Source organism: Eptatretus burgeri, chromosome 16 (assembly GCF_056783735.1).
Source record: "Eptatretus burgeri isolate ZD-2024b chromosome 16, Ebu_testis_v1, whole genome shotgun sequence".
Lineage (NCBI taxonomy): Eukaryota > Metazoa > Chordata > Myxini > Myxiniformes > Myxinidae > Eptatretus > Eptatretus burgeri.
This window is the reverse complement of record NC_140976.1, coordinates 64,656,990-64,683,344: the sequence shown is the minus strand read 5'-3', so window position 1 is coordinate 64,683,344 and position 26,355 is coordinate 64,656,990. Positions and strand designations below refer to the sequence as shown.

Below are 26,355 nucleotides of genomic sequence, written 5' to 3'. Positions count from 1 at the left end.
GCATGATGTCACAATGGCATAACAACGCATGGCCTAGTTTTGCACTCAATGAATATGGCCGCCATAGCTTTGTGAAGATGGTGCAGTGTTTCATTCCAGATTGTAATCACCAATCGCATCGTTCCTTCGCGCGCGCGCGTCGCCTCGGCGCGGCGGGCGCTCACACGGAGCGTGGGTGTACCATATCCCTGTGTGGCGTAAGAGGCGACCAGGGTTGGCGTCAGGAAGGGCATCCGGCCATAAAACATTGCCTCAAGAAAAAGCCAAACCCCTGCACAGCAGGGAAAAATGGCTGTAAAAACGGTCATTATATTATTTTATTTAATCGGAGAGTCATACCTGCAGCTTTTATCGTCTTCCTAAGGAACCAAGTGTTAAGCAATGGTGGATTGAACAAATAAGGCAATTTATCGCTTTTTGGTTCACAAATCAGTAAGTGACCACTATATTCGTTATTGGTGTGTGTGTGTGTGTGTGTGTGTGTGTGTGTGTGTGTGTGTGTGTGTGTGTGTCTGTCTGTCTGTCCCGAGCATAGCTCTGTGGGTTTTGATCCGATCCTGATAAAATTTTGGTGGGAGGTTTATATCATTATCTAGTTCTATTTTCCTGAGAATGGGCGTGCTGCGCCCATTATGGGTGGAACCACGCCGAAAAAACATGTTTTTAGGGGGTAGCCGGTTTCAAGTTACATCTTCTCCGAGGGGGTTTGTCGAATCTGGCAGGGGTTTCGGTATTTGGTTAGCCCAATGGCACCTGAGCTCCACGGAGCTCAATTTGGCATTTTCGTCCCAATGTCACAAACTTAGAAAATGTCAAAAAAATCAATAAATTGGGCATCGAGCTCCGAGGGTTTTAAACTGTTTCGAATGAAAGTTGGTATGCAAGTAGTGCTCTTCAAGTACTACAACTTTCATCATTTACATTTTTCCCAATTCCCACCAGTTTGCCGTCCCCTCGAAGGTCAAAAAATAAAAAAGGCGAATCGTGTACATTGCTCGTGAACCATCGCCGTCTCCAGACTTGTATTCTTTAAAATCATTGCGAAAAGTCGATGTTGCAGAAGTTCCGTACTCACTCTCTCATTACGTGTAGTATGTCAAGGTAATCCCTCTGGCCGCTCTACATTAATACATATATATATATATATATATATATATATATATATATATATATATATATATATTGTTAATTCTCACCCGTTCGGCATGCGGGTGACCGCCTTTAGCTAAATTGCGGCCGTGCGCGCCCACCGAACGAGCAATCCAGTCGCAGCTTTTCGGATCAACGCCGAAACCCAGCTACGGGTGTTGTTAACCACACCATAAATCAGCCAACTCTTCTGTCCACGTGCTACAGGGTTGATCGCCGAATTGTCAATGTACCTAATTATTCGCGCAGACAGAAATGCTGGGGATTTACACCTCAACGGAGCCTGCACGAAAACGAGCCGCTTTTAAGCATCTCGTTCCGTTTGCGATTGCCGAGCGGTTTTATATCTCCAAGCCCCGTCGGACCAGATGTACGTTTTATCGGCTATTAATCAGCCAGCTATTTATTCCGAATGCAATTATGGCAGTCAATGGTAAGAAAGGACGCAACGAGCAGGTGACATTTCAACAAAGGGGACATTTATTTCAAATACACATATGCAATGAATGGGGGGATAGGGGACAAGACGAGCAAAAAGACCTACAGCCGATATCTATTTATTATCTACATGCACTTAGTCAGTTCACTACTTAAGGACAAGGCGCCACAGACTTCCATGCAAAAACCCCAGAAAAGAAAGAAGAGAACTGGGCTCGTAAGCCTTTAATGTTCCTCGGAGCTGGGATGACCGAAGGAGCTCCGCGAGGCAGTGCAGGTTACCTTCGTCGCCCTTGAGGCAACTCGATGGTCTTTTTGTCGGCGACCCTTCGTATGTCCCTGTGGTCAAAGCGGCAGCTGTGGTAACGGTGGATTGGTTGGTCCCGGGCCTAGCAGCGCGGCCTGGTCGATCGGGCCTGGCCGACGACACTTCAGGGGAGCGAATGGGCCTTGCTCTTTTCGAGTTGATGCTCTTTAAGAGCCCGCTCACTCCTCAACGTCGCTCGACCGACTCGGGGCTCGATCGCCCGGACCGTTAAGTAGCTGGCTGGCGACTTCTCTCCGGCTGGCGACCTCTCTCCAGCTGCTGGCGACTTTGCTGCTGACTCCAACTTGACTGCCTCCACCGACCAACTCCGACCAAAGAGAGAGACTCTCGGCGTCGAAACGCGCCTTTTTATATACCCTAGGACATAGATGGCTTTCATCAGAATTTTGGGAAAGGATGGTTTGATCGGCCTACTTTATGTAAAAAAGGGTGCTGAATCCAAAAAAAGCAGTCTTATTGACCCCACTCAAGACAAAATGACCATTTTAACCCCTTTTTGACCAAATATGACCATATTTGGTCAAATTACGTTTGGTAGGTGGGTTTAATCAGAATTTTAGGTAAGGCTGATTTGACAAGCCTGCTTTATGTAAAAAAGGGTGCTGATTCCAAATAAAACCGTCTTATTGACCTCAATCAAGAAAAAATGACAATTTTAACCCTTTTTGGCCAAATATTCCCTTATTCCGTCAAATAGTGGGTTTAATCAGAACTTGAGGTAAAGATGATTTGACAAGCCTATTTTAGGTAAAAGAGAGTGCTGATTACCAAAAAAGCAGTCTTGTTGACCCTATGTAAGACAAAATAACTATTTTTTGCCAGTTTTTGGCCAAATATGAATAAGCCCCAGTGTTGAATATTGTTCTGGGAAATATCAATATTTCAAATATTGATATTTGCAAGCTTTCCATTTACCCTTTCAATTTACCACATTCAATTCGTCATTTCCATTATCATCATCATCATCACTATCTTCTTCATCCTCTGAATCATCATCAGTAATGCAATCATTGTCATCATCATCCTCATCTCCATCTGTGACATCTTCTGGTTCCATGGTTTTAGAAAGAATAGTTGGCATCTGACTGCTGGTAAACCAGAGTGGTACAAAATCTCCGTTGAGCTCTTTCCAGCCGTGATCTGTGGGTTGAATGTTCTCTAGTGGATCTCTTAGATGTGCGTGCTTCCAGAGATATGCCATGTAATTGCACCGTGCCAATTTTTGCATCAGAACATTTTTGCAGGGTGGGAGCATGCCTGCATCAAGTCCCTTTATTTTCTCCAATGGACTGTCTGTATCTGTCGGTTTGTATTTCTGTAGGAAGATTTTCAACCTGGCGTCATTCACGGATGATAATGCTCCCTGACCATAGAGTGAACAGAAATATCTTTCTACAAGGCTGTCGTCATCATCAAAGGCGGTTGTCTCTCCGAGCATGCTGATGCCTTCGAGATGGAGAGCACTCTTCTGAGCTTTCTTCAATGGGTTCACCTTTCCCTTCCTGAAGAAGGGCGACGTGTAGTCGCATCCTGTCAGAGCATGATAACCTGGTAGTGCCTTGCAAACAACTGGGCCGAGGTGGTTTGCTAGCGCAGTAATATGGACATACCTTCTAGTGTTATCACTCGAATGTCCAAGGTCCATCCACACATTGGCCTTGAGTTGTCTTGAATAATACAGGAGAATGACCATGATATCAGTATCTGTTGCACAGACAACAACATTCTGTCCTGGGATTGCTTTTGACAGCATGCTGAGATGGTATACTAGGCTGGTATCTGCCTCCACGTGTGAGCATTCGTACTCTGGTGCCTCATTGTGTTCCACATTTCCTGACAGAGATGTTTGATTGACATCAACCAATTTCCTTGAAATTTCTTTCAGAAATATTTCGGAGTCTATATATGAAATTATTCTTAAGAAAGCAGATTCTCGTCTCTGTGCGTACGTTGAACCTTTTTCTTTTATTTGAAGCTTGGTACTTTTAGCAATATACCTTGCTCTGCATGTGTTGTGGTCGTTGACTTCCTTGGCTATGAAGTCAATGTGCTCATATTCACGAAGGAAATCTTTGTCGTTCAGTTGCCTTGCTGCATTTAAAATGCTGTCCTGTGCTTGTATAGTTTCACATGGAGATAGTGTTTCAAAACCACTGGGGAAATGCTTACGGTCCGGACCATTGCGGAAAATACAATTTTTCTTCAGCACACCAGTAGTTGAGGTAGTTGCCACTGGGGGCTGTTCCACCATAGATCGTGTTTCATGTTCATCACCATAGAACATGTTCATCAGAAAATATTTTCTTTTCTTTTGACTGTGTCTGATAAGCCGTGAATTTGCTGTAACAGTCACTATGAAATCCATAATGAGGCAGTGGTTCAGCTTCAAAGTTAATGGATTCACATATAACGAGGTACTTTGATCTCTTCTGATATTGAATTCTGGATTGAGCGATGTCGCCTGCTGTTTCCCATGTCTGTTTAGTAAAAGGAGTCACTGCATCACCATCATGCTCTGTATCACCCACATGCAACACACACTGCAACGGCACCTCTCCGCCATCAGCCATGATGAGGATTAACTTCCAAGGTAGTTCCTCATGGAGCATGTCCCAAAAACATGAACTGTCTTGTCAGCTGCACAGTAAGATGTAGGCCTAAAGCACATGTTATATCATCTGCGCCACTCAAGGAGGTGCTGCCACCTGCAAACAGAAAATGAAAATAGAAATTAAAACAATTAGTCTTAACATCATTGTTGATTTTGCACACTGCTCAAAAAGACTATGCAAACATGAGATATGCCCCAACATGGAATTTCAAACTTTTGACCACTGGTGGCCAAAAACTGAACAAAGCGATTGGCCAATTGGTTACTTCTTCATTACATATTTATCATATATATATTTATATGTCATGATTATCATGAACAGAACATAATATTATGTGATACAATTCAAACGATGTGCACACCTTCAGAACATCCAAACGTGGACCAATAGAAATTGACCGAATATCGTCATAATTTGACTGGAAAGGGTTAAAATGGTCATTGTGTCTTGAGCGAGGTCAACAAGACTGCTTTTTTGGAATCGGCACACTCTTTTAGCTAAAATAGGCTTGTCAAATCATTCTTACCCAAAATTCTCATTAAACCCACCTTACCCAAAATAATTTGACCGAATATGGTCATATATGGGCAAAAAGGGTTAAAATTGTCATTTTGTCTTGAGTAGGGTCAATAAGGCTGCTTTTTTTGGATTCAGCACCCTTTTTTACATATGGTAGGCCTGTCAAACCATCCTTATCCAAAATTCTGATTAAAGCCGTCTATCTCTTGGAATAATAGCCCTGAGGGGAGGGGTCGCCCTGGGCTCCGTCTCCCAAAATCAGCGCCCTCCTTTCTTTCACCTTTGAACTTTCACCCCCGGCTGGCTCCGCCCCTTTCGTCGTTTTGATCCGTTTTGCAAGTCATGCGCGGCCTTGTTTAAAATCACCCTGCCGCTGCGGGGATGCCATCGTGTTCGCCTGTGGAGATGTTGGTTGTTGGGGATGTTGTTGTTCGTGAAAAGATGGTGGCGCCGTGGAGATGCTGGTGAGGAAATGTCGGCGGTTGTTGAGATGCTGTTGTGGTGGTGGAGGTGGCGTGGTTGTGGAGTTTGTTGGCGTTTTGGTGGAGGTGGTGAGGAGATGTTTCAAATAAAGATAGGAAAGAATAACACCACCTCAAAGGTTTACAGCCCGACACACGAATAAAACCCGTTATACATCGGTGGGGAAATCTAATCTGGACACACACTTATCGACATAACTGATCTTCGGGGAACCTGAATGGTGATCTGTGAATTTCCACAACCATAACTACATATATTGTGACGTCCACGGGACTTGAACAGTCCCGCCAACGTAGAATGAGCCGAAACGATGGAGGCGATTTATTTTTATATAACCCAAAGACGGCGGTTCTAATCGCCCTACCGCAAACGGGCCGAGGAAGGTGGCACGAGTCACTTTTCACTGAGTTGATGATGTTTATTCCTTTTTTATTTTTACCAGAAATAACAAGACTCGGCAAGAAGAGGGATCCGGGGCGATTCGACGGGATGGTGTGGGATCGGGCGTGGGGAAAAACACAGACAATTCCAATGAATAAAGTGATCTCAAACCTTCTAAGGCGCCAAGCAGACACACACACACACACACACACACACACACACACACACACACACACACACACACACACACACACACACACACACACACACACACACACACACACACACACACACACCGTAGCTATCTCTGGTGGTCAGGCTGGACCGTGGTGTGGACGCAACTGTCCCTGGATCGGCGCCGGACGAGCCGGCCTTGCTCTCGCCAGGGGGGGGGGGGGCAGGAGAAACCGCGGTGCTGTCGACCTCCTAGTCCTGGCCCAAGTCCGCCCACAGCCGCCAGGGAACCAGCTCCCGCGCCAAGCCGCGAGCAGGAGAGGGAGGCAGGTCCACCCGCCGCCCGACCCCGTATTCCGAGTCAGCAGAACCCTAGAGCCAACCAAAGCGAGGCTCGGCAAGGCTCCCAGGCATGATCAAGAGCACGGTCGACTCAGCACAGCCACCAGGACGCTCTCTGCCGCCACAGGTTCCACACCAAAAAAACACGAGCGTTCTGGTTGTAATCTTCTTCTTCTTCTTCCTCGAACAGAACCTTTTTATCCTTCTGCCCTCGTCACCTCCAATCGAGCCGTTTATTGGCCCACTGCCGTCGCCTTCTGCCAATCGTGATCACGGGGCGGAGCCATCCGCTGTACTGTCCTGTGACGTCACGGCCAGTCTTCAGAGAATACCAAAAGGGGTTTACGCAGACACACTTACCCTATCCCGTGTCCCTATCTAATTACGTGACAATTATCATCTCCCCCCTTGAAGAAATGAACATTTACTAGACAACTTATCACCACTGAATTACTACTTATTACATCGAGATCCTGGCAAACTCGAACAGCATGGCATACCGAATTAAACATCCTAATTACCCTTTGAATGCATACCCCCCCTCAAACATAACAATATATATATATATATATATATATATATATATATATATATATATATATATATATATATATATATCTTCTTCTTCTTCTTTCGGCTGCTCCCGTTAGGGGTCGCCACAGCAGATCATCCATATGATCCGCATAGTGATTTGGCACATGTTTTACACCGGATGCCCTTCCTGACGCAACCCTGGTCGCCTCTTGCGACACAGGGATCTGGTACACCTATTTTAACCGGGGTATACACCGGCCCAGTATACTGGTACTCATTTCGCTGACCTCGGAAGGATGACAGGCTGAGTCAACCCCCTGGTGTATTAATTCAGTGGCCCAACGGGGCTTGAACTCAGGACCTTTTGGATCCCAAGCAGCTGCCCGAACCACTGTGCCAACACCAGTTATATATATATATATATATATATATATATATATATATATATATATATATATATATATATATATATATATATATATATATATATATATATATATATATATATATATATATATATATATATATATATATATATATATATATATATATATATATATATATATATATATATATATATATATATATATATATATATATATATATATGTAATCTGAATTTAACCCCCTAACTTGATGAGGCAGCAGGTCCAGATTAAGTCCCATCTGAGCTCTTGCCCCACAACCTGTCAGCAACAAGTGTTGCCTGGATTTAAGAAAAATATGAAATAATGTTTTCTCTGGAACCGCTTAATCAATCGACGTGAAACTTCACATTTATGATCAAGTCGTGATGGGGAATACATGATTTAAATTTAAACTTGATAAGACTGGAATTGTTTAATTTTTTGATATGGGGTTTATTTTATTTTATTTTTTTTTTTTTAACAAGGCTTAGGCACATGCAACAGACATGTGACTGAGCACCTCCGCGGATGCGGGGGGCTCATGTGGCTAAGAGATGGTGACAGTAACCCCCATGTGTGGAGAGCAGTTTTTGAACAGCCCCTCACATTCCGGGGCCCAGGAGCACTAGCCCTAGGGGGATGGCATTGTTAGGCCCACATGGGAGTGACAGCGATGGTAGCCTCGATGTGGGTACCGAAGCAGCGACCATGAGGGAAGGCAAGGATAAATTTAGGGACCAAGAGCGACAATAGGGACTGTTTAGTTGGAGACATGAACGTGTTGTGGGGATGTAGCTTAGTGATAGAGTTAAATGGAACGTGCGTAGTATAAGGGATGACGAGGGTGCACGAGTTAGTGAGGGGAAATGAGTAAGGTGATGCTTTGTCGGTGAGTGGAAATGTGTTTGTGTGTGATAAATGAATTATGAGTTTGAGGGCAGGGCAATGGCCAGTATGAGTGTGAGTAATAGAATGCATGGTGTGAAGGATTGAATGGGGGGAGTGGATCCCACCCAATGAAACCCGGGATTAGTTTAAAGTTAGGGAGAGGGATTAGGTAAATTTACACATGGATGTTGTTATGTGGTTGGTGCTGATTGTGGAAAGTTAAAAAAAAAATAAACAAACATTTTTTTGTGTGTTGGGTGCAGGAGATAATGGACCGGCTGGGGGTGTGGCTTGTGAGTGTAGTGTTCGGATGAAGCAGGCACCCCGGGCGCTGGAGGCTCTTCGGCCAGGTGAGGCCGTAGATAGAACCAGGGGGCCATTAGTGTATTCATGGACGCAGGTACCCGAGGAGAGGGGCCTGGCGTGCCAGTGTAGTGTTCAATGGGACCAGGTGCCTGAGCAGCGGGACCCGGGGCGCCAAAATGCCAAGTGGGCATCGAGGGGGGAGTGTCAGTGAGGGCATCCACCATGTTAGGGTGAGGAGCAGGTAACTTCGGAGGCAGCTCCAGTGACCCAAGGGGTGCTCATGGTGAGTATGCAGGTGGGCAGACCTGCTAGTGGAACCACACTACCCAGCCACGAAATTGTGCGATGGCACAGAAAGAAAATTTGGTGGGCAAGGCCCAAAATTGTGAGAGCACCAACACGTAGGTGATGGGAATTTGGGTTTTTAGAACCCCATAGTTTAACAAAGGCCTCTTGGCAGGGTATAACCCCGGGGAAAGTTTAAAAGTGGAGCAATATTAGCGTAGTTAGGATTGATGAAGACCCCTTCGCACCATCCACTGTCGGGATGATCGCATGCTGCTGGACTTGCCCTCCTGTCGGACTCAAGAACGAGACTTGTCACGATGTAAGTGTAGGATTCCATGTAGTTCGGCTCTTCCTTTCCAAGGAATCTTGGGGGGATTGAATACGGATTTGGCAATGGGGATAGTGGGATATAGGAGACGAGACATAGCGACGAATTGTAAAAAGAGGGGGGCTAGGGTAGTGTATATGGGAAAGACGGATGGGTGCGGACTGCGGACGAGTAGGGCCAACCTCGAGCTCTCTCTCTCCCGGCACCACCGCCACTGCCCCAAGTATGTGCACACCAGGGACCGGCTGACCATGTTGGTCGGACCTGGTGTTTGGCATTACCTGGATTAATTTCTTTTCTTTTCTTTTTGTGCTGTTGCTGTTTGCTGTTTCGCTTTGTCTCACCACTGCCCCAGGACCATCGAAAGGCTGTTCTACATCAAGGCATCGCTCGCCTTGCTGGATCACCTGTTCTGCATCAAAGTGTCGCTCGCCTTGCTGGATCACCTGTTCTGTATCGGGGCATCCCTCACCTCATTTAACCGTTTGCTCCGTGGCCTGTGTTCCACCCACACCTGTTCTGTGGACTGCTACTTGCTGCAGCCTAATACCAGGTGACACCGTTCCAGTTATCATGGTAGTTTGGTTTTTTTTATTTTGTTGAACTGCATTTACTGTAGCAGCATGCCACCACACTTATGGACTGCCCCTTTGTTGCAGCCCCTTTCTACCAGCTTCATGCCAGCTCATTCCAGCTTTATACCAGCTCATTCCAGCTTTATGCCAGCTAATGCCGGTTTCATGCCAGCCACATGCCAGGCTCATGTCAGTTTGCTTCACTTGTTTTGCCACGTATCACTATGGCCATGAACCGCATGAACACAGCTCTGTGGAGGAAGTGGCTGTTCTTGTTATTGCTGCTTCTTGACCATTTTTGTTTTGAAGGCACAACGTTTATGGCCTGTATGCCGGTCACTGGCCTGCCGGTTTATTTTGTTCGGTGTGCTGGTGAAGAGCATGAAGGTGGCAATAATCGGCAGGTGTTCTCCCCCCCCCCCCCTTCCACAATTTTTCTTCTGCATTTCTACAGGTCCTAGGTCAGAAATTGTATATCGTTGTATAGTTGTGTCAATTATTAAAGCAATTATCAATTATTTAAATTGTTGCACACACTGAAGAGTAGAGTTAAAACATACTAGGTAGGGGGTAACTTCACCTGCATGTCACACGGTACTGCTAATTGCAATGTTGTGATTAAAAAAAAAATTTAAACCGATGTCGCCAGCTGTTGGACGACTCGGGACAAGTCTGGGATTGGGAAAGGGGTAGTGTTACGGATGTCAGAATCCGGTCTGATGAATGCATCCACACATCCAGGTCCTCAGACAGTTATTTCCTTAAATGCATGTTCAGATTAGCCCCAACCCCATGTCTAATGGGATCTTAAATGTGATGCATTGAGAAGGGTTAATGATAGATCCCCTCTCTCATGGGAAGCTTTTTTTCTTTACGATGGACACGTTCACACACATTTCTTTCATGAGCTCTGAAGCCCACCCTCATTTTTCCTCAGCAGCATTCTTTAGCGAGCTCCGATGCCTGCTTTTTTTGAGAGCGCATGGGTCGTCATGGTAACCATGCCCCGGTGGGGCGGGGTGAGCTTGGGACAGACAGCACCCCGTGGAGATGGCCCGGGGATATAAAAATGAGCGAAAGAGGGGTTCTGTGAGGAGAGGCGTTCTGGAGGAGAGGAGTTCTGTGGGGAGAGACGTTCTGTGAGGAGAAAGATGTTCTGAAGAGAAAAAGTGAGGAGAGAAAAAGTGAAAGGAGAGAGGAAAAAGCAAAGGGCGAGAGAAGCGACCAAGAAGCGGGTGTCTGACCAGCGCCGACATAACAATTCGCCCTTCCGAGTGCTTCGGCAAGCGAGCGTGTGGTGTGGGTGTGAGTGGTGCCGCCAACAAGTGAGGCACGGGTCGATCACCGGCGGCACCAGGGTCTAAACCCGCGACGGACTTTCTCGGTGCCCTCCAGACCTCGACTGGCGTTCAAGGCTGCCCCACGAGAAGGTGCACGGCAAAGCTGGGTGCTGGTGACGGATGTGACAAGCACGCACGCATTTCAGGACGTTTGCTCTTCACGGACGACTTTCTGGTGAGCGAGACGATTTTCTTCCCCTCCCCTCCCCCTGAATGATCTGCTGGGTACCCTTGTCTGTGTTTAGGTGTAAGTCAACCCCCCAATAAGCATCTGCTCTTTGTCTCTTTCCTGGCATTTTGATTGATTTTACTTTGAAATTCTTTATTTACCTCAGCAAGGAAAAGGTTCATTTTATTTATTTCTTTTATTATTAATAAATTATTTGTCGATTTCCAACCTGTCTATATTTGTCCTTTTCTTCCATTGGTCTAGCATTGTTCGAACCGAGGTAGACTGGGAGGTAATTACCACAGATTTGACCAAAAAAATCGTCGGCACGCACCGGCGGCTAAAACGCTCGGCCGCCCTAATTAACATCTAATCGGAGAATATTGGTGCTTTGCCGAGGGCGCGCTCCCCGCTCAGGTTAACCACATGACCTCGAGTTAAACGGAATAATTAGATGGCGGACACTGGAACTCGTGGTTGACTGGGTGGCGTTCTTGGTTTTAAAACAACCCACCGTACCACAACGTTAATTGTGAGCGGTGGCCCCAGGTCCGGCTCTACCAAGGACAACCGGGGATTAATCCCCCTGATTGAAAAGCTGGTGTCTCGGTAACCGTCACTGCAACAATACTATCTTGAGACCTATTGTTTGTTATAACCTATTGTTATAAACTCTTCCAATTTCATACTCTTCTCCAACAAATTACTCACATGACCCTACGCCCACCACCTAAACAAACCCTCCATATCCATATTCCCCCCAAATCCCCACCTCCCCTTTCTCCACAAACCATTCAAAACATAAACAAGAAAATTTGCAAAAGTATAAAGACAAACAAGGTTATATTTAAGAAATTTAAACTTGACGTTTGGTGGGAAAGTTGTAATCTTTGTGTGCGTGTGTCGATGATCCCATTCAACCTGTTGCATTTACATTTGCAGGTGAACTTTCGATCTCGTAGCCCAGGTGAGTTCAAAGTCGCTTGCATTGGGAGCAAAACCACCTGCTCCGAAAGCGGTGAACGTGTGTGAACAAGAGAGCAAACTTTATTTGTGACGTCATATACACATGCCGCATCACGTGATGAAAATCAGTGAATAGCAAGTTAGCTGAGCTTTAACTCGGACTGTCGGATACGACTGGTGGTGCGAAGTGCGAAGCGTACATGAGAAACCAACCGATGAGTGAACGGTTTCGAGTTTCCGGCATTTTGATGCACATGTTCGAGTGTTCGCCATAACTAATTATCGTCACTATTGAAGCACTTGGCCTTTTTCGCCATTAATCCCAGCTGGGAACGTGGCTCATGACGCAGTAGAATCGTAATTGCCCCGCGCTCACGAAGCGAAAAGTGAGGTTAAGCGATCGGTCGCGTGTACGTGGGCCGTACGTGTCTGCATTTAAAAAAAAATCATTTTCTCAGCAACATTGACACGAAATTCTCCAAATAGATACGCCTCCTCCTGCAGAAGTTTTTAGTTAAAATTATGACGTCATACGTCACGTGGTACAGGCGCCATCTTCGAAAAACCGAAAAATAATTTCACCTTTCTATCTCCGAAAGCACTCCATGGAAAAAATGTACACATGGTTCATTGTCATGTGTACATCATTGTCAAGTACTCCCCATGGGAAATACGATTTGTTAATGATTATGTCATCGCTGTCTTCATTATTACGTCATAATTTGATAAGTACAATGCTTGATTTGATAAGTAATGGAATTTTTTTTCTTTGCAACTGTTGGTCCAATTGACATGAAATTTTGACTATTGGTGCGCCTCATCCTGTAGAAATTTATAATGATAATTATGATGTCATAGGTCACGTGGTACAAGCGCCATCTTAGAAAAACGGAAAAATTTGCACCTCTATATTGTTACGGATTTGGAAGCCTCCTGCACACAAACAGACAGCAGCCCCCACAGTTCAGTTATTTCGATAAGTATGTGTTTATAGTCAGGGTCCCGTCCTTCTGTCTAATGGGTTAATTTCATGTGTGCGCTGCGGGTTTCTTTTATGGTCAGGTTTTTTACATCGCCAACAAATCTCCTTCGTTCTTCGCTCACCTCAGAGCTCCGACTCCGCCCAGGAAAAGAGGGGATTCCCCCCTGTCCAATCAGGAAGCTCATCACCTCAGGGCCGACTCCGCCTTAGTCAGATGGAGTGTTCGGCCCGACTAATGAGGGGAGGCCACTGATCGCCCGACAACCCCTCGTCCAATCAGGAGGCGACTGGCCGGAGAAGAGAAAGAGTAGAGTGGTTGTCAGGACCAGAGTACTGCAGTCATCGTGGCCAATTACTTTTGGTCTGTCGTGGTGGCTTGGTCTTGGTCGTGGTCTGCGGTCCTTTGTGGTGGCTCCTCGTGGCGGTGGTGGCTGAGCAGCCAGGGTAATGGGCCCGTGGATTTCGGGATGTGGGTTCGAGTCCCACCGTGGTGGGTTGGAGTGGTGATGATAATTAGTGTGACTGCACGAGGCGGGAAGGTACCCAGCCAGGCTCTGTTCCCCCAGCTCGCCTTCCCTCTCGAGCCAAAGGGTCCAATAAAGACCCAACGGGGTCCATTTCGTGTGTGTGTGTGTGTGTGTGTGTGTGTGTGTGTGTGTGTGTGTGTGTGTGTGTGTGTGTGTGTGTGTGTGTGTGTGTGTGTGTGTGGCGTCAGTCTGTTAAGTAGGATTGCTAAGTGTTTTCTTTTCGTTGTACATTGCCTGCCTGATATTCGGTTGTAACTCTGCTCTGTGTCCCCCTTCCCGATTATTGTCCCTATTATAAATAAACCCCCAATTGTTAAATGTTACAGTTCGTTGCCCGTGTTTTCTTCCATTGACCCAGCATGGTGCGGGCTTGAGAAATAGTGAGGCCGTCGGTGCCGTAAGTTGTCATTGGGTCCGACGGACTTTGGTAATTCCACTCGGTTACACCGGACCAAGGTCGCCAGAGCGACCCGGTTCGACAGAGTCCGTTGAGGGTTTGGTTTTCCCCGGTAGTTAGATGACAGTTAGATGACGTGGGTACTTAGGTATATTGAAATTAGGCAATTAACCCTACCCCACGCCGTTCAAAATATTGGCGACCACTGTCCGCTAAGGGACTCGTGACCTTTTGGACTTATCCGAGAGTCACGACCTAAATTCCGGGATGTTCGGTAGAGACGACCCTACTGCTCCCCCTTGTGGTGGTTTATCGCCACCGAACCCTGGCCCACAACAATATCTCCAAAACCTCTCCATGGAAAAGATTGAAACATGGCTCATTGTCAAGTACTCCCCATGTGAAATAAGATATGTTAATGATGATGTAATCGATGCCTTCATTATGACGTCATGTTTCGAGAAGTGCAACGCTTGATCCGCTCAATATGAAAAAAAACCTCTGCAATTGTTGGTCCAATTGATGCGGTCTTCCACATAGGTGCGCCTCCTCATGTATAATTTTTTTAGTCCTAATTATGACGTCTTAGGTCACGTGGTACAGGCGCCATCTCGGAAAAACCGAAAAGATTTGCACCTATATATCTCCAAAACCGCTGCATGGAAATTTTTTTACACATGTTCCATTGCCATGTACTCCCCATGGGAAATAAGATACGTTAATGATGATGTCATCGGTGCCTTCATTATGACGTCATAATTCAACAAGTGCAACACTTGATCCGGTCAGTATGAAAAAAAAATTCTCCACAATTGTTGATTCAATGTACACAATTTTCACCATTGCAGTGCCTCCTCCTGGATAATTTTTCAGTGATAATTATGACATCATATGTCACGTGGTACAGGCGCCATCTTGGAAAAACCAAAAAACTTTGCCCCTCTACATCTCCGAAACCACTCCATGGAAAAAAATTGAAACATGGCTCATTGTATTGTACTTCCCATGGGGAATAAGATATGTTAATGATGATGTCAATGGTGCCTTTATTATGACGTCATAATTCGACACATGCAACGCTTGATCTGGTCAGTATGAAAAATAAATTCTCAGCAATTGTTGGTCCGATTATCACAAAAATTACCTGCTAGCTAGTGGCCGTACGTGCAAAAAAAAAAAAAAAAACTTTCAAACCGAGTGCCAGAAACAACAACCACACAGGCCGTTCCTTCGCTCTCGCATGCCCGTACGTGTGTGCCCGTACGTGCAAAAAAAAAAAAAAAATTCGAACAACCACACAGGCCGTTCCTTCGCTCTCGTAAATGACGACTGGATTGGAGCATTGTGTTTATCTGTAAATGCGCATAAGAAATCGAGAAATTATTAGAATACAGTAAGTCATCACTATCCAGAAGTCCGTACGTTGTAACCCGTGATGGGGAATGTGGCTGAGGATCTCTTCCCCAACGGCCACGCCTACGCAGCAACGTGTCCTGTCATTGGTAACTAAATGGCGCCCTTTCCCCATCGGCCACGCCTATGCAGCAACGTGTCCTGTCATTGGTTTGGTAAATAAATGGCCATAACTTGGGAACCACTTGTCCGATTAATATTGTTACGGCTGTGGAAATTCGCAGAACATCATAAAGGGTCCTTAGTTCAGTTAGATCGATAAGTCTGTGTTCAGTTAGATTTCCCCAATGTTGTTTAATGGGAATTATTCATGTTCACCGGGCAGTAACCCTTTGAGGTAGGTTTTTCTTTCTCTATCGTTATTTTGAACCGACATATCTCGCCCACCATTACAACCACCACCATCTTCGCCACTACGCCAGCCTGCAAACGCCATCCTCCACAGACCACGCTATGACCCTTTCCGCGTCAAAAGCCGTCCGAGGGCGCCAAGTAAAGGGACCAAGGAAGGAACTGCGATGACGTGTGGGTTTTTTACCGCCTTTTTTCTCCGAGGCTGGTGTGACGAGAAGGGCGAGGCGGCTTGCTCGCGATTGGTGGATACGCGGAGTGAGGCGGTCGGAGTTGAGAAACGCCCCTTTTCGAGAAGCTTCTCGAAGGGAGGCGGAGCCGAAAACGGGGAGGGGTGAAGGGCGGAGCCCCAGGCTATATAAGGCAGACAGCCGCGAGCCTAGCTCTCTCTCCTCCTCTTCGTTGGCACTCTTTTCCTGGTCTGGTCTCCTCTCTTCGTTGGCGCCCTTCTCTTGGTCTGGTCTTGTCTTGGTCTCTGGGTCTGTGGAGCGACCCGTCCACCAGAGGTGTGGGTCGGTGGAGAGTCCGGGCGACGTACCGGAGACGCGAAGAGGAGGTGCAGCTCTGCCGGCTGTGGGACACGAACCTGCACGTCCGTGGAGGAGAGTGCCAGAGAGAGCTCGCCGACCATCGAGGCACCTCGAGGGTGCAGGTAACCTGCTTCGGTCTCCCAAGCCCCGTGCCATAAAGACCCAAGTGGTCCAGCCTGACCCCCTTGTCTGTGAGGGGGTCTTTTCTTGTGTTTCTTTTGGGTTTTTGAATGAATGTTGTCGTGGCGCCGTCTGTTAAGTAAAACTGTTAAGTGCATGTACATTCTCATTGTAGTCGGTTGTATTGCTTTCTATTTGCCTCGCTTGTAAATACATGCATGATTCCTTGCTTGTGTTGTGTGTAAGTAATAAATGTCCTTGTGTGAAATGTAACCCGTTCGTTGCGTCCTCTATTCCCCATTGAAAATGCCATCTTGCATCGCGGAATAATTAGTTGGGTTTTAAACACCCGGTAAGGAGAATCGGATCCGTCGAGGTCGGCGATAATACCTGCTCGGTTATCGCTGTAGAACGGAACGGACCGCTTAAGCGGTTCGTGTCCCAAGCCGACCTGCGGCGAGGTACGGCCCCTCGGTAGGTTACCCGCGCGAGTACTTAGGTATTTCGATATTCGGTGATTCACCCTATTTCGCGCAGGTAGAATGCGGACTGGGCTGTGGTGAGGTTAAACCCCCACCTGTGACTGGTTTCTGGCGATAGTTCCAGGAGGGTCACGACTGAATTGTCCGTCCAGTGGGTGATGCGGTCGCTATTCGTGGAAAGCGGCCAATCGCACGCCGGCGGGCGCAAATTCGTAACACTGGTATCAGCGAGCGGGAAACAAACTCTCAGGTCTCCAAACTAAATTTGCGCGAATCTGCCCAGGGGTGCCCCCCCCCATTCCCATCAAATTCGAGCCATTTAAAAAAAAATTCCACAAAATAAGATGGCTTTTCAAGGTGAACGGGTGCCGGAGGTATTGGAAAGAGATTTAGAAATGGTAGAATCCATGGCCCAGGACAGAATCCCCGAGCAGGACATTTCCGTGCAGGTTGAATTTCCCCCACAAACGGACCCAGAGTCCAAAATTGGCGCAGCGGCGGCGGCCGCGGGTTTTTACACCCCCCTCCCCTCCTCCGTCAAAATCCTTCCCCAGCCCCCAGCGGATCCGCGCCCGATAATGGCGAATCGACTACCACGGGGTTAGCTGACGTAAGAGGGATGTTGGAAGCATTGATGGGAGCAATGAACGGCATGAATAAGAAAATGGATGGAAATACGCAACAAATGAACGAAAATATGGATGGAAACGCACTCAAAATGGATGGAAAGACGCAACAAATGAGCGAAATAAAAACAAATGCGTGCAGGGTGAATAATAAAATGAATGCGGATATACCACAGGTGAAAAACGGAATGAAGGAGGAAATGAAAAAAATGCGGGGTGTGATGCAGCAAATAGGCCGAGGCCTGCAGGCAGGCATAATGGCAATTGCGGGGAGCGAAACGCGGGCAGTGGAGCTCAAAATGGCGACGCCACGTGTTGGAGCGAACGAGCTGAGGGGGAGTGCAACGGCTGTCAGGCCCGCAATGGAGGCGGGTGAAGACAGATTAATTTGGGGGACGTGTTGGGCGAGAAGCGTAAAGGTGACGGAGAAAGTGACTGTGACACAGAGGGAAAAAGTAAAGGGGGTGACTGAGACGTGTGAGACGAGACACGTGGTGACGGAGACGCAGGAGATAAAAGAAATAATGGTGGAGACAAGGGAGGTAATGGGTGATGAGGTGACTGAGTTGGCAGAGACACGGGAGATAGAGGGTGAATTGGATGGGGTTAAGGACGAGCACACACACACGGAGGTAGTGGAGGATAATGGGGGCGAGCTCGCGGAATGTCTCGAGACCCGGTGTGAGCAGCTGGATGGCCTCCTTATGGAACGAGGGGAGGGAGTATGCCCCCTTGAAGCGGATCACGACCAGGTGGGTCCGGTCGAGCTTTGCGAGGTTAAGGGGGCGAGTGCTGTTGACGGGTGCACGGAGAGCTTGGGGGGGTATAGAGGCCCCGGAAACCCTTGGGGTGGCACGAATCCCCAGTGTGGTTACGAGTGTGGTCCCGGTGTGTGTGGTGTCAAAATGTGTGAATACGAGCGTGGTGAAATGCGTGCTGCAACGCGCACATAGCGTGGGTGCAAGGGCGTGTGTGAGAGCGACCGCGTGTGTGACAGAGACCCCGTGTGCGGATGAGACCCCGAGTGGGAGTGAAACCCCCTGTGTGAGTGGAACCACGTGTGCGAATGAAATGGTCCGCGTGAGTGAAGAACAGCCGTGTGTGAGAGAGACAGCGTGTGTGAGGTCGCTGTGTGTAAGGGAGATGGCGGCTGGCATGCGGGAACATGCAACCGCATGTCCCGGTGTGAGTGCCATCTCAAGGTGTGTAAGCCTCGTGGCACGTGAGAGTTTATGCGCGAGAATGCGATGACGACGGAGCCTGACGGTGGACAAAGGCCGAGTAGCGGCCGTAGCTATTTTGGGGACCGTGCCGGGTTTGCACGGCGGCGAGCGCGAGGTTCGGGCCGTGCTTCGCACGAGACCGCCGCGTGCGCGGTTGCGGGAGTGAAACCCGGTCCGGAAACGCCCGCAGTGGATGTTGCCGATCCCGCGGCCGCACAAAAGGTAGGCTGGATGTGGATTTGGACCGGACGGGTTCTCCACGCGAGCGTGTTTGTGAAGCTTTGACGAGCAGAGCACATGTGTTCGCGTGGGGCCCCTCGAAACGCGAGGCTTGTTTTTTTTGAATGCACAGGGTGACGTCATGGCTGCACGTAGGGTTGGAATCCGGCAGGAGGGTGAATCCCTGCCGGATGGTACCGTCCGAGAAGGGACGAGGTGCACGAACAGCTGCCATGACGTCATGGGAGTAAAAGAGCGCAGGTTGCGAGTTGCCACGCTGGTGCACGCATTAAAAAAAAAAAACAAGCCTCGCTTCGGGTGAACAGGATTCCCGGACAAGGGGTGGAAGAGCCCCTTGGCCTGGGCACAGGATACACTAGCTAGTGGGAAGGGTTAGCATAGCTAGACTGGCTCCATGGGGCAGGGATAAGTCCTCATGGGGCCTGTGGAATGGATTAGTTAGAGGGGTTTTAGTTAGATTTAGGATGGGAAAAGTTTATTTTGAGAACAGTGACAGACTGTGAGTGTGTAGAGGGGACGTAGCTTAGCTACGTAAGTTAAAAGGAACGTGCAATAGTGTAAGGGACGACGAGGGAGCACGAGGTAGTTAGGGGAGGCAGTTCGAAGAATGGCAGAATCAGTGAAGTGTGAGTTGAGGAATGGAAAGTGTACTTGATGAGTGAGTGAGGCCATCGGGTCTGTGTGTATGGAGTGAATGGGGAATGCATGGTGCGATGAGTGATTGGGGGGAGGAGTGATTCCCACCCAAGGGACCCCGGGGTCAGGATAATGTGAGTTAGCGGGTTAGTCAAATTGACAGAATGGAGGTCGTTTTGCTGTTGGTGGGAATGCTGGCTCAATACCCATTTGGAGGGGTGCAGGAGCCCTGTTGATGGGCTTGGAGCGTGGCTGCGAACGGTGAGTATCGCTGAGTGGGTACCCCGGGCACCGGGCTAGTCGGCCGTGGTAGGCCAAGGGTCCAGTGGGGGCCGGGATAGCGTAGTGGGCACGGGTGCGCCCGCATGATGCGGGGGCCCGGGGCGCCATTGGCCACGTGGGCAGTGTCGTGGGCACGGGCACCCGGGGAAGGGGCCCGGGGAACCAGCCTGCCACGTGAGCGTCGAGGGGGAGTCGCCAGGGAGGGCACTCCCAGTTTATGGAGCTGGTAGGGCTGTGCTGTGGTGAGGTTAAACCCCCACCTGTGACTGGTTTCTGGCGATAGTTCCAGGAGGATCACGACTGAATTGTCCATCCGGTGGGTGACGCGGTCGCTATTAGTGGAAAGCGGCCGATCGCACGCTGGCGGGCGCGAATTCGTAACAATATCAAACCTTGAAAAGGCACGTACTCAGGTTCCCAGCAATATACCTGGCAAGTTTCAATTACATCGGAACAGTGGTTGTCGAGAAACAGCGGTCACACACACACACACACACACACACACACACACACACACACACACACACACACACACACACACACACACACACACACACACACACACACACACTGCTGGAATTATAGATAGATGAAGATTTAACGTCATCGGTCACATAGTCTGGCAGCCACATTGCATCAAAGGAAAAAACCCCTCAAAAAACAAGAGTTGGCTCACACCAAGTCCTCAACACTGTGCAGGATATATATTCTATGAATACTATCTGGTTAGTTGATTAATTAAAATCTCATTCAAAGTGTTCATTTTTGAATTGTCCATCAATGTCCTTGTAACTTGTGTAAACGTGCACTGATGTCTCCTCGTGTCCTTGCCCTGTACGTGATGTACGTACGAGCTCGTTCATGAACCTTAGATGAGTGTGAACAAAATTAATCAATTGTTCAATACTAAAGATTGGTGCATGTGGGGTTGAGCCAATGAGTAACCGTCACACAATCGCTTGCTCCTTTCTGAAGCTAGCAAGACATCTTAGACATCCACCGACGAAAATGGGTGGATATGGGACAGGCAGTTAGGCGAGCTGTACGTCCCTTGGTGCACCATGGAGGCCATGTCGACCTTACAGCACACCTCAAACCCCAGCTGGTGCTGGCAAACACCCTCAAGAAAGAAAGGGCGTTCATAAGTGATAACATTGACACAATCCCCATTCAACATACTAAATCAACTTATGGTTAAACTAGAACGGCACTCGGTAGAGTGCATACCTCCGCCAGGCTGAATAGGTCATGTTTTGTATCCCACTGATAGGCCGGATCTGCACCCGGACTTGAACTAAAATCGAATTGTCACCTATTGTCACCTACCCAACTCATCCACCTAGTTTTGTCCAAATCCGTCCACAACCTTTTGAGAGCGAATCTGTCCACAACCTTTTGGGATATCTTGTTCACAGACAGACAAACAGGGATGGAAACCGAACCCTCGTCCACCTTCAGGGATGGTGGTAACGAACACTTACATTGTTTATCTCCAGGAATAGCTCCAAGGAGAATAAATCTTCACTGAACAATGGAGCTGAATCTGCTCACAAAACTTACAAACACAACAACAACAACAAACACCTCCACTGTAACCATGGCAACGAAGAATCACCCAGTCCACAAGCAATTGTGACGCACTTCCTGTGCTCTCATGAAGAGTCACCCCATCTGTTGCTCCGGTTTGGGGTTTATTAATCCCCCCCCCCCCGACCCCTGAGTGTAAATAACTTGTGCGTTGTGCGATACAAGCCGTCGTGAAACCACAGTCTCAGAGCCACGTATCCGAACGGCGATAAAACGGGATAAAACCACCAAACAATCGAGGAAATCAGACATACAGCGGTTTAAAAGTTTTTACTTCAAGTCCCTCTCCCTCTGTTAAAATAATACATCCCCACGTGGTCACGTGACATTGTGATTGCTGAAGTGTTGTTTGTGCTCGGCACCTCTTCGATCGCCACTATACACCCCCTACCGCCCCCCCCACTCCATCTTCCTCCACCATTGTCCCCCTTCCCACTGCCCATTGAATGGTTGTCGAGGTGGATTGCGTTTGTGGTGTGGCCATGGGTGGGGTTGGCGTTGTGGTGAGAGTGCACGTGGATTGCGTGTGGGGGTGAAGGCGGGAGGGGGCAGATGTGACGACCGGGAGGTTTGTCACGACCGCGGGTCCACCTTCCTGATGGGCCGGCAGTGTTCGCGGTTCCAGAGTCACTGAATCAGCGGTTCCAGGAAGGTCTGTCTGAAGCCACATCCGCCCGATATTTTCCATGGACCAAGTCCAAATCCACGAAAGGGTGTCCAAGTCGGTTCGCTTCGCTTCGCCCTGGGTTGTTGCACAGTTGAGGCGCGTTACCTCACAGGGTACACACGAAAAGGAACGCTTTGAAATATTCCACGGATGTGTTTTTTGTCATTACATCCTTGTGGCCCCTCTTGTAACTTGACTGCTCGGGTCCCGCATTCGCACGACCGCGGGTCCACCTTCATTGGCACGACCGCGGGTCCACCCTCATTGGCACGACCGCGGGTCCACCCTCATTGGCACGACCGCGTGTCCACCCTCATTGGCACGACCGCGGGTCCACCCTCATTGGCAAGACCGCGGGTCCACCCTCATTGGCACGACCGCATGTCCACCCTCATTGGCACGACCGCAGATCCACCCGAATTGGCGCGACCGCGTGTCCACTTTCATTGGTGTGACCTCACGTCCACTGGGTTTGGCACGACCGCGGGTCCACTTTCATTGGCACGACCGCAGATCCACCCGAATTGGCCCGAATGGATTGAACTCTACAATTCACTTGGCTTTGTTCCGCCGATCGTTGGAGCACAGGACGTGATGTCACTCCATGTGGTTTCTTGGTAAGTTAACGGTTTCGATTCAGGAAGCGCGACGGCATTTCCTCGGGACACGTCGTCGGCACGGACCCGCACCCACACCCGCACGGTACGAGGCGAACCGAGCACAGCGAGAGATGTTCTGGTGAGTTCGTCAATATCATACAGTATTTAATTAATTACTATTCATAAACTCCATTTTAATCCCGTTATTAACTCCAGCGCGCGCTTCGTCCTGTTACACCTCATCAAACACACACGATGGCTTCATATTCCACGTCAACACACACATCGTTATGTCCTTATAAAACTTACACATGGCGCCAGGTTCCGGTAAAGTCCGTGTATTCCGAGCCGTGATCGTCGCCATCCATACATCTGGGTTGTACGTGTCCCACTGGACGACCGCACTGCACGGACTTTGAGTCTTTAACTTGCGGTTGACCAGGATAACGTGATGTTGAACATATTACACAAGGCGGTGCTCACGGAAGGGACGGCCGGCTTAATGACACTTCCACGCTCTCTGAATGGCGACGCCCTGCAGGCGAATCTCCGGCACGGCATGTCGTGTAGTAGGATGAGCACCACGAAGCTCTCACGTGTGTTTGTGTGTGTGTGTGTGTGTGTGTGTGTGTGTGTGTGTGTGTGTGTGTGTGTGTGTGTGTGTGTTCACAGATGTAACAGCAAGCGAGGATGGACGCTCACGCCAGGATGACGTTCGTGTTGCTGCTCGTCAGCGTGCGAACTTGCTCTGCGCTGGGAGGTGAGCTTGGCGGGAAACCCAATGGTACCCAGGGCATCGAGCACCCAGAGCCTCACGGCAACGACACTCGACTCGTCCGTGGTGACGACGGATTGCCGTGGAAGACGCAATACGCAGTCATCCTGGCGGTCGTCTCTGCGATCGCCGTCGTGTTCATGGTGTCCACCATCATCCTGGGCAGCTACGTAACTGTGGTTTCATTGAGAAGAGCCGTCACTGGCTCCCAAGACATTAATTTCTCCTCCGCACCGAACGACAAAGACGATTTGATGCCGTTTTCTTTCACCTTCTTGTCCGACTCTCCGACACACAAACGGTATTCTTCTCAACTCGTGTACGTTTAGTGCCGCCCCGCACGGCATGTGTACCCGTCGCTCACAATTCCTAATAGTCTTTTATAACATTCTTCATTCATATCGCTCCTTTTGCTTTTCGAGCCCTGTTTACATCCTTGTAACAAACAAACACCAATTGTTCTCGAGATCACGTGATGCGGTACATTGAGCGTATGAAGCTTTCACGAATGTCTGAGCTCGAGAGTTCGTCGACCACTCAACTTGTCTTTGGCTTCAGACCACCATTTCTAACGGAATGGCACCATTCCATTTACAGAGTACGCAAAGACATATTAAGCTGGCTGCTCCGTTTGCTAGCAATTGATCGTGGACACTGAAGACAACACTGTGATACCTGGCCACATTCAAAATGTCTGTCCCAATGTTAATGGGTGGAGGCGTTGGATCAGTCGCATGCACCCTGGTCATGATAGATGGAGCCTGCAGAGGGTGTGTCACGTGACACGGGGTTGACCTCCAAAATGACACGTCATATCTAGAGGTTTCCCGCCTCAGATGGAGCTTTCCTATTCTCCATTGGAGAATAACATCTTCTGATGCACCATACTGTGTTGCAGGGTGTCGGTGCTGCCGGAGCAATTTCTTGGTGAGGGTTATGCTGGGTGGTTTGCCATTGCCTTCCCAGCTGTCGTTAGGGCAGGAATTTGGTCAGAGTGCTGACGATAGCTCGCCTCCTCTTTGCGAAGGACACCGTGGGACCATCGACATCGACCATCTAGCCAAGAGAGTTCACAAGACCACCTGGCGGGGTCTGCGAGCGGCAAATTTGATTGGTCGAGATGATGTGAAGTGCCGTAATATTTGTCCATGTCCTGCTAAATGGGTTTTTTTAAAAAAGTGACAAAAGGTGATTTGTGTTCCACAGTGTTCAAGACGATAAGTCAATTGAAATGAAATAAAGATTTTAGTAAAAAAAAAATTTCGGAAGTTTACCGCCGTTGATGCAGCGTCTTTTACACCGCCTCGATTTAACACGTTACATTAATTATTCGTGCCTGTTGTTTGTGTCCTTTTGGACGTCTTTAAAACCAGTACGTTTCCTGTTTGGAAACTTTTTGTTTCACAGCCAGAAAGAGAAAAAAAAACACATGAATTCATCGCCAAAGTGCTGCTAATCTACAGGTTCGTTTTTAGATTCATGTTCAAAATATAACACTCAATTGAAATGAAGTTGTTCCTCCATCATAAACTGATGTTTGGAGACACAGACAGACAGACAGACAGATAGACAAAGCGAACCGATTGCTTAACCCTGCTCTTCGCTTCGCCCGCACGGGGTAACCAATGCCGGCAGACGGGACGCCCGGTTTAACGTCCATCCGACGGACGGACGGCAAACACACTGATGAATCACCCTGGCTGTGAAACCACTGGGATGACAGTTTATAGCTTTGTCTGGATTCAAACCCAGGCTGGATGGCTTAGATGTGCGTGTGCATATCTATCGGGCCTCGGCCATCCTGCCAGTCTATATAATAACATATTACAGTTATAAACTACAATGATGTCTTCTTATCTGTCATTTTGTTTCTCATGTCATCACCAAATTACTATCTCGAGACTCAGTTGACTGCAGAGCACACACAATAAAGACCATTTCACTGAGTGGCGGCTTCAAGCGTCGAAGCTTCGGTCACGTTCTTGGTCCTTTTGAAAGAAATCCATGAACTTGACGATGAAAAGAATGCACAGCTGGCATAAAGCGGATTGAAAAACATCCGGAATCATTTGGAAAGTTAAACTGGCTGGTCGACAGAAGCAAAGGATAGATTAGTCTTGGAGAGCCGTGATGTCATCACAAGGTTTGGAAGTAAAGATGCCAGTTTGAGTGATTTGGTGATTGTGAGTGCTGATGAAGAGCAGAAGTTGTGTGAAAAAGCTTACTGTGCCATTTGTGAATGAAAGACATAATATAATATGGTTTCATTCATTTTTCATGAACTTTGGCTTGGGCCTATTGTACTTCTCATGTGAACCCTTGGTTCATATTATGGCATAACCCAGGTTCAAATGTCATATCCCACATGTATTCATTTATTATATTCCAAATGTTCTTGTCATTCAGTAAAAGTACCATCGTTGCCCTCCTAACGTCTTTGTGTTGTTTGTGATTTATTGACAACTCTTCCATGATGGCTAAGATAAAATGTAATAAAATTGTTTTTCGGAGGTGGGTGTCAGAACATTCAGAACAAAGGTGAGAGGGACATGAGTCAAGCACCACAGGATCAAATAGTTCATTTTGTATCTTACTCTTAGCCAGTTGTTATGCGTTGGATGATAATATCTATTATCCATACTAATAAATGTCAGAGGGTGTCAATGTGTCTGTCAGTCAGTGTGTCTCCTCC

General features: G+C 48.0%; 2 protein-coding genes across 4 annotated transcripts in view; one reads left to right on the top strand and one right to left on the bottom strand.

Moving 5' to 3' along the window:
• LOC147011221 (uncharacterized) overlaps window positions 1-26,095 on the top strand; it is a 36,264-nt gene extending 10,169 nt beyond the window's left edge. Inside the window, exons 2-4 of one of the 3 annotated variants that reach the window (XM_085859390.1) lie at window positions 8,518-8,604; window positions 9,532-23,027; window positions 23,561-26,095. In XM_085859390.1, the coding sequence (XP_085715516.1) occupies window positions 17,648-18,607 (960 nt within the window). In that variant the 5' untranslated portion in view covers window positions 8,518-8,604; window positions 9,532-17,647 and the 3' untranslated portion in view covers window positions 18,608-23,027; window positions 23,561-26,095. Of the gene's footprint in view, window positions 1-8,517; window positions 23,028-23,560 lie in introns of all 3 variants that reach the window. The other 2 variants (XM_085859389.1, XM_085859391.1) reach the window with 2 other exon arrangements.
• LOC147011222 (uncharacterized) lies at window positions 1,616-23,562 on the bottom strand. The gene is made up of 2 exons (XM_085859388.1): window positions 23,198-23,562; window positions 1,616-4,620 (listed from the first exon to the last, which is right to left on the bottom strand). Exon 2 carries the CDS (start codon window positions 4,278-4,280, stop codon window positions 2,835-2,837), a length of 1,446 nt encoding a protein of 481 aa, XP_085715514.1. The 5' UTR covers window positions 4,281-4,620; window positions 23,198-23,562; the 3' UTR covers window positions 1,616-2,834.
• Window positions 26,096-26,355: the final 260 nt, after the last annotated feature.

Bases quoted from the DNA above. Each gene is read 5' to 3' on its own strand.
- LOC147011222 (XM_085859388.1), bottom strand. From the start codon at position 4,280: ATGGATTTCATAGTGACTGTTACAGCAAATTCACGGCTTATCAGACAC.